The sequence below is a fragment of the Glycine soja genome, chromosome 1 (genome assembly GCF_004193775.1).
Source record: "Glycine soja cultivar W05 chromosome 1, ASM419377v2, whole genome shotgun sequence".
NCBI classification, from domain to species: domain Eukaryota; kingdom Viridiplantae; phylum Streptophyta; class Magnoliopsida; order Fabales; family Fabaceae; genus Glycine; species Glycine soja.
Window position 1 is genome coordinate 36,149,497 of NC_041002.1, and position 8,437 is coordinate 36,157,933.

An 8,437-nucleotide genomic window follows, 5' to 3' on the forward strand; every position below is an offset into this window, starting at 1 on the left:
GTAGAAAAAAAATTGAAGGCCATGTTTTTTCCCATAGATGTTTTTACACCCTTATTTGCTAATTTTTTAATTTAATGATTAATGTGGATGTGAACCTTTTACTCACATGAACTCTTTTATGCTTAGAAAATAAAATCTCTTTTATGTAATTCCGCATTTCCATGTATTTTGTTATATACATATATATATCAGGTAGAGGGTGTCACAAGATTCCTCATCAAAGGAGTTGTCCACGCTCAGTGCTTTGGACACACTTTTGGATGATGACTTAGATGAGGATTCCTTATATGGTAGTTGTAACGACCCGCCTTGTCGCTATGATATCACTTACTATAAAATGTGACATTTCAATTTTTAAGTGAAAGCTCCATTAATTTGATTATGAAAATGATAGTCAATTTTTCTCGATGTACATTCATCAAACAAGACACAAACACGTGAACAAATATATATATATATATATATATATATATATATATATATATATATATATATATATATATATATATATATATATTACACCACTACACATCTTTCAAATGTCAGCTTCAGTTTTTACATATATCTAAACTTGGGACATGTCCAATAAAAAAGAGTCAAGGAACCAACTAAGGAAGAGTTCATAACAAAACACAACTCTCCCCCAAAATAAATTCCAACATTATCATGTCGGCTTGGCGGCTCCAACAAAAGACTTCCCTCTAAGTCACCTACTGCTGCTCATATGCTGACATGAACGAAATTGCAACAATGACTTTATTATAAAAGATCAACAAACACCAAAAGACAATGATTGACAAGAATACAATAACAATAACCACAATCATTCTCAATAACCCATCGATTCAACATACACTTAAAAACTAGTCATCAACTTTTCCATAATTTAAATCAATTATGCTCAGAACGATGCATGTACCTGACTCAACACTAAAATGTAATGTGGTACCATTTATCAGAAAATAGCCTAAGTCTGTCCACAGGACACTCTCACTTAGGAAAACTAGGCAGTAAGTGTTGAGGTCACCCTGTCGTGCACAGGCAACTCCCCCTCCTATGGTGATCAACCTAAGTCTCAAGGAAGTTTCAAACCGAGTGAGATGCCCTCAAGTAAAAGTATTTTTCCTCATGAAAAACTACGAGTACTTACTTACAAAGTTTGTGCTATTTCCATGCAATATGAAGTATGAAACATGAGCATCATCAATGCATTGACCATGGATAGTTAAAGATTCTAAGCCATCCTCTTCTTTCTCCAGGGATGCTTAAAACTCTTTAAAACACTTTATTTCCCCCTCTAGGGATATTCAACATGGTCATCACACCCCCATCTACATACACAACATACATCATCACAATAACATCATCAACATCAACATCATTTCATCTCAATGTCATTATCAACATCAACACCATCTCATCTCAGTATTATTATCAACATCAACATCATCATCAACATCAAAGAAATCACATTCCACATACATGCATATAAATTCATGCCCAGGATTCACATTCCCCGGGTCTTCAGGCAACATAGACCTCATAGAACAACAATCCATAATATCACGAGACTCATTTTTAAGGAAAATTCTAAATTAAAGAGGAAAATTATGGTATTCAAAACAAACTCTTATGCCCATTTAAAATTTAATAAAGAAGTAAATAGAAGAACAAATATAAAATTTTGGCCAGAGTCCCCTCTATAATTAAGATTTTTCCCAAAAATTCCAATTAGTACAAGAACAACATCATTGACAATTTCAATCATCAATAACAAATATATCATGTCCCATTAGTTAAAAACACTATTTTTCTTGAAAACTAGCATGCACATCAATAACAAATATATCACATCCCATTAGTTAAAAACACAATTTTTCTTGAAAACCAGCATGCACAGGAACAAACATACATCCCCATAATTGGGTTCACTAACCCCAACTATGGTATCAAAAGCTATAAACAAGCAATTGACTCCCTTCACCTATGTATATCTCTTTGTTAGTTCCTTGTGGCATTGTTCTAAGATCACTTAGGTTCACGTGCGTTCGTCCAAACATAGAGCTCTATATACCAAATCAAAGATAATTTAGTATAGATTTCAAAGACAAGATTAATATTAACTTTTGGGGTCAAATACCCATTCAATTTAAAAAAGGGTTAAAGGGGTGTTTTGAGATCCATATCAAAGAGAGGTCATTTTGAAATTTTGATCACGCCATTGTGACCAGGGAGGGTTCAGTAAATGTTATAAAAACAAAGTCTATTTTATAAAATGACAACTTTTACAACGTCTCTTTTTTCAAGGGTTTTTCAAAGGAAGTGTAAAACATCAAATAATGGTACCCAAGTCAGAAGAGATGCAAAGATAGGCTCAAAATAACAAGGGGAAGACTTAGAAATCATAATTACCTCGAAGAAACCACGAAGGAAGGATTGGAGGCTTTGTTATCTACTAAATCCTTGAGTTGAGTTCTGAAGATTTCGCACTGATTAAATTGTTCTTCTTCGTGCGGTGGTCCGACAACAAGCAAAGGCTTCTCGTGGCGGTCATCGGTGGTGGAAGAGGAGGTTGGGGATGTTGGGGGAGGGTTTAAGGGAAGAGATGAAGGTGAAAATGGTTGTTTTATGCTACTGGACATATTTGTAGCCTGCAAGACTTGCCCCAGCAAAATTTGGCTTGCCTGGGCAAGCTGATCCAGCTCAAATTCGCCTGGGCGAATTCTGCTCCAACAAATTTTACTGCTTCGGTGAAAATATCATATCTCATACTCAAGATGTTATATTGTAAATCTCAACAGTCAGAATGTGCAAAATTGGATTGCAAGCCTACAGTTCAAATTTTAAGGCTATCCAACAATTAACGAATCCATGCAGTTTTAGTAAAACAGGTTTAGGTAAAACTAAAAATCTCATAATTTCAACCTCAATCAATAAAAGTCGACATAACTCAATATCCACATCAAGCAAATTACACATGGCTAATTCACACAATACCTTAACTCATCCAAATTAATCAAGTAATCAAATAACACAAGAAAAACATCAAACATCTATTTTCAATTATCGAAATTTGAGGGTGTCACAGTAGTGCTTTCTTTACTTTCTGAGCGTTGAGAGCAAGAGATTTTTCGTTCTTGATTCCTTCATATTGTTGAAGTTCTTGTTCATGGACCTTTAAGGTTCCAACAAGTTCTTAGAGGGATATGGTATCAAGATTCTTTAGAGCTCTCAAGGTTGTAACCTGTGGTCTCAACTTTCTAGATAGACTTCTCAAAATTTTGTCAATGTGATCATAATTATTATAACTTTTTCCTAAAGATTTAGTTCATTTAATATGATTTGGAAGCATCCAAACATACATTATATATTTTCACCTTCTACCATAGTAAATAATTCATTCTCACATGAGGAGAGTTAACTTGTTTCTCTTTACCTATGATGTCCCTTCATATGTTATGGCCAGTGTGTCCCACATATGCTTAGCACTTCCGAAGTTGTGGACTTTGGGGTATTCTTCCTTAAAGAGAACACAAAACAAAGCATTTCAAGCTTTGGAGTTAAGCAAAAATCTCTATTTTTTGCTCTTCCATCCATTGACTCATAGGGATCTCGTTCAACTCAACATCATATGGAATGTGATTTCCATTCTCTACAACATCCCACAGATTGATATGTATGGACTCAAAGTGTGCAATCATCCTTTCCTTCTAGTAGTCATATTTGACTCCTTTGAACAATGATGGCTTGTTGGTAGCATATCCTTCTTCCATTTCTTTCTTTGATTGGATCTTTTCCTATGTATTGTTGAATACTCAACCTGAGAGGCTGAGCTCCGATACCAACCGAAATAACAAATATCACACTAGAAGGGGATTGAATGGTGTGTTAGATAAAAATGAATTTTTTTTGCAAAAAGTTGTTTTTCACAAACAAATATGCAGAAACCAAGTTACTGACAGTGTCATTCAATGAATAAAACCAATTTTGGTGAAAACAAAAACAATGTTGTCCAGTGATTGATAAAACTATATTTAGACAAAGGTTTTTCAAAAGAACACTTGTGTGACAAAGCATGTCAAGATAAACTTAAGATGATACTAACCAAATAGCTTAAGAGATAAGTAGAAACACTTAGTTTATACTTATTCACTCAAATAGAGCTATGTCCAATTCTCCTTCATAAACCAATGAATGGTTCCACTAATCAAAGCTTGATTACAAACAATTACTCTGTTCTGCCACAGGCCACTACTGGCACACCCTTAGACTCCCCCTGAATCTAAAACACCCAAGTATTGTTTAACACTAAGTCACTCCTAACTTTCACAAACAAATAATGTTTGAATGAAACACAAATTCAAATCACTCAACAAAGTAGATAAACACTTCAGCTCGAATGCAAATGAATAAATTTGTTTTACAAATGATGAACTAATTAAACACTGTGTAGTGTCGTCTAATGACTTGACAAATTCTCACTTCAGAATGCTCTTGCTTTTGACTTATTTATGTTTTAATTTCTTCTTGCTATTGATAGTAGAGCCTTGATAGCTTTTTATAGACTTCATGCAAGTATCCATTACAGGAATAACACTTGTCTCTAATTTGACCGTTATCTCATAGCTAGAGGCAGTGCTACGTGTCACTCTCTTGTGGAGAGAGAAAGTACAAACGTACAAACAACTACATTTGCTCCTCTCTTTAGCAATAACAACCTCTAAGGAAATTTTTGTGTTTTCTTCTATTGCCTTCTATTCTATCCTTACTTACTCGAAATTCAAATGTTAGCAATTCAAAATAACAAAAACAAAGTGAATTTACTAAAGTTAAGTTCATGCACTTTCCTTTTTGGCTACAAGATTCATGATTGGACGTCACTTATACTTGATATAATGTAGATTTGTGTAAGTGATTAAGTCCAATAGACATGAATAAAGAACACAGTTTATACATACTTGTTTACATAAAGAGTGAAGACTAGTTTATAATAACACATTGGACATTAGATGTTACTTTTAACACAACCAATTTTCTACTAATGAATGGAGCTAATACGAGTTATAAGATAAAAAATAATACTAAGTATGCTCATATGTAATAAGTCTTGTTCACTTGAAAATAACTCATTAGTCCATCAATAATTTATTCCTTTGTAATAATCAAAATCATGGATAAGGATGAATCATCTAGTTGTTATAATAGACTGTACAAACTTAACATATAATTTTGTAAGAACGAAAAACAAACAAAAACTTTTACAAGAATGAAATTCAAACTTTATGGATTTTAGAAAGACAAAAAAATATATATTAACTTAAACAGTATTTAGTAAAGTAGTATTATGATAATATTATTATTTTTATTTAGTTATCATTAGGAGTTCGAGGGGGTACACCAAATAATACACTACAAATTCAAAGGGGCAACAAAACTTATCCCACTTTAATTGAACAAGAACATTTTCCTTCAAAATAATCATAGCAGTCGAATGACACAGTTAAAAAGAGTGGATAAACTTTACCAAATGAAGTCTCCTATAAATCAACGACCTAATTAAGTGCACTAACATGTCTTACATGACACCCGTATATTTTTTAACTGTCACTGCCATGAATTTGTGTGGTGTCATGTAGCTAAAAGTATGGTAATCTGAATATGGAATTGTGTTCTAATCCTCGACTTTGAAACTTTAAATTCTCTGTTCTTATTACATGTTTATTATTAGGCATAAAACTTCGTACCCCATTGCCCAGAGGCTCTTCGCTATGCGAAGGTATAGGGGAGGGATGTTGTACGCAGCCTTACCCTTGCATATGCAAAGAGGCTGTTTCCGGATTCGAACCCATGACCAACAAGTCACCAAGGCACAACTTTACCGCTGCACCAGGGCTCGCCCTCATGTTTATTATTAGGCATAAGAGTCGTTTTTTTTTTTTAGTATTTGGGCACCGGTACACTCAAAGCACAAAGTAGAAATTTCCGAAACACATCATGCAAGAGTTAACAAACACAAGGAGGCTCCTCTCATTGATCATCTACAATACAAAAGAGAACATGCTTAAATAAACTATATATAAAACATGATATAAGCTTAGTAGAATATTTAAACTTTGAGGAGTATGCTAGCAACATATAGTAATTTTTAACATACTCTTTCTTTCAAACACATTTTATTATTAGTTAAAATTTATTAAAAATTACAAAATAAAAAAAATAATTTATTAAATAAGATATAAAACTCACTTAGATGAGTTGATAACATTTCTATCAAACTTTTTGAGCATCCGAGGAGGACTCTTGTTCTCTATTGGCAAGAGCTAAAGCACGAGACTTGGCAAGGAAGAAGCCCAAGGTGTGGCCAGCTACAGCAGCTATGAAGATTCCCAAATTGAAGGACATGACAGCAAGCATGACCAAGTAAAGTAAGCTTATGCGGAAGACATAGAAGGTTGCTTGAGCCAACCCTCCTATTATAGGATTAGTCCCACGCTTGATGTTGGGTTTGTTGGAGACAACCTCGGCAATGATTGCAAGGAAAAACACAAACAAGATGGCCAAGATGTAGTGGCCAACACTGTGCTTAGGCCACCCAGAGAAAAGTACTATGGCATCTTTGCCCCAATAGAGGCTCATGTGCATCTTCATGCTATTATGATCTCTTCCATTAGACATTGGCATGTCATCTCCTGGATGCATTTCCATCTTTTGGTTAATTGATACACACCCACAGGTATACTCAGAGAGAGAGAGAGAGAGAAGTTGATGTTTGTGAGGAGTTTTGGCTATATAAATATTTATCTTACTAATGCAAGGAACATGGCCCATGGGATTGAGATAATCTGTGTACTTATCCGTCAATTCAATTGAAAAGTGACATCATTAAAAAAAAATCTTTTATAGATTAAGGGTATTTTTCATTTTTGTTTTTAAAAATTGTTTTTAATTTTCAATATGTAATTGAATATAAAAAGGGTGTACAGAAAAAATGTAGGTGATGATAAGCTAGTCAAAATAACTTATAATCTACATCTTACCAAATAAACTTACACTGAAATTGGAGGAGAAATTGAAAAAAATAAAATATTTATTATTTCTATTTAAAACACTACTTGAGAAATAATTCTCAAAAGATGAAAAATCATGGATGAAAAATTGATATATGAATAATGTAAAATTATTTATAGAGCAGTTTTAAAAATTAAAAGTGAAAAATAATCAAATAAATTCTAATACTCTTATATTTAAAGAGTTATAAGGTTGACTTGATTATTTGTAAAGAAAAAAAAGAAAATCTAATTCTAATATTTAAAAAATAATTCGATATAAAAATACTCTTATATGTAATTATTGCCTTTTTTGTGGTGTTTCGTAATTTAATTTCTGAAAACAAGTTACTAAATAATTACTCAAAATCAAAAAACATTGGTCACGGAAAATTTTGATTCCGAAGTAAGGAGATTGTTGATGATGAAAACTCAGCCACACGTACAGGATTTGGCAGTATTGTAAGATATTTTTATTGACTACAGGTTTGTTCCATTTGTTATTGTCGTTTCTTGGTACTAAGGTGTCACCTCATTCCTTTGCGATCTTTATATATGTCTACTGGAATTCAGCTCAACAAAGCATGATGATTTTGGTGAGATGATCTTATAATTACTTATTAGTCGTCTATTTATCGAAATGGAAACAATTGAAACTCTCCTTGACGGATGATGTGTGATTAACAATGAAGAATAAATTTCTTTAAAAAAAACAATAAAGAGTAAATTTTGTTTTTATATATAAATTAGAATAATTATCTTAAATTAAGATGCTTTTAGTATTTATTTTTAATTAACAAGTATTTCTGTCTCTCGAAAAAAATATTTTTAATAGTTATTCTTTAATAATAGTGTTTTTAATTTTTTTTATCTATTTTGATCTATCCTTTTCATCTTTTATTTATAAATTGAATTTCAATATTTTTAAAATGAAATTATTTATAATTAAAAATGCTCTTATAATCATAATACATTGTTTATGACTTAAATATATTTTTATTCCTTGATAATTTTTTAAGTTTTTTTAAACCTTTTTGTCCCAAATAAATTGTTTTTTTGTTTTTTGCCTAAATTGTTTTAGATAATGCTTTAAAAAGTGAAATAAAGTGATTTAGATAATACTTAAAGGAAAAAAAAATAAAAAATTTAGCAAGAAGGGGGACCCAAAAATAAAATAAATAAAATATTAGAAACCAATAATAAAATTAAGAAATTTAATAGGACTAAAAACATATTTAAGTCTAAATCTAAAATATAATTTATACATGAAAAAGATTTATTAACTCTATCAAGACTCAAATGCAAAACCTTGTTTAAAGAGATCAAATTTAGTACTACTTAAACTAACAACTTGTTGATGAACATTTGTAGCTTATGATTATTTTTAGAGC

General features: G+C 31.9%; 1 protein-coding gene and 1 long non-coding RNA gene across 2 annotated transcripts; both read right to left on the reverse strand.

The window, feature by feature from the left end:
* Window positions 1-537: 537 nt before the first annotated feature.
* On the reverse strand, window positions 538-6,038 carry LOC114415229. Its single transcript, XR_003667336.1, has 2 exons — window positions 2,413-6,038; window positions 538-727 (listed from the first exon to the last, which is right to left on the reverse strand). It is a non-coding gene; the product is annotated as an uncharacterized LOC114415229 (long non-coding RNA).
* Window positions 6,039-6,270: 232 nt separating this feature from the next.
* LOC114368588 (copper transporter 2-like) lies at window positions 6,271-6,705 on the reverse strand. Its single transcript, XM_028325830.1, has one exon. It carries the CDS (start codon window positions 6,703-6,705, stop codon window positions 6,271-6,273), a length of 435 nt encoding a protein of 144 aa, XP_028181631.1.
* Between the last annotated feature and the right edge of the window lie 1,732 nt (window positions 6,706-8,437).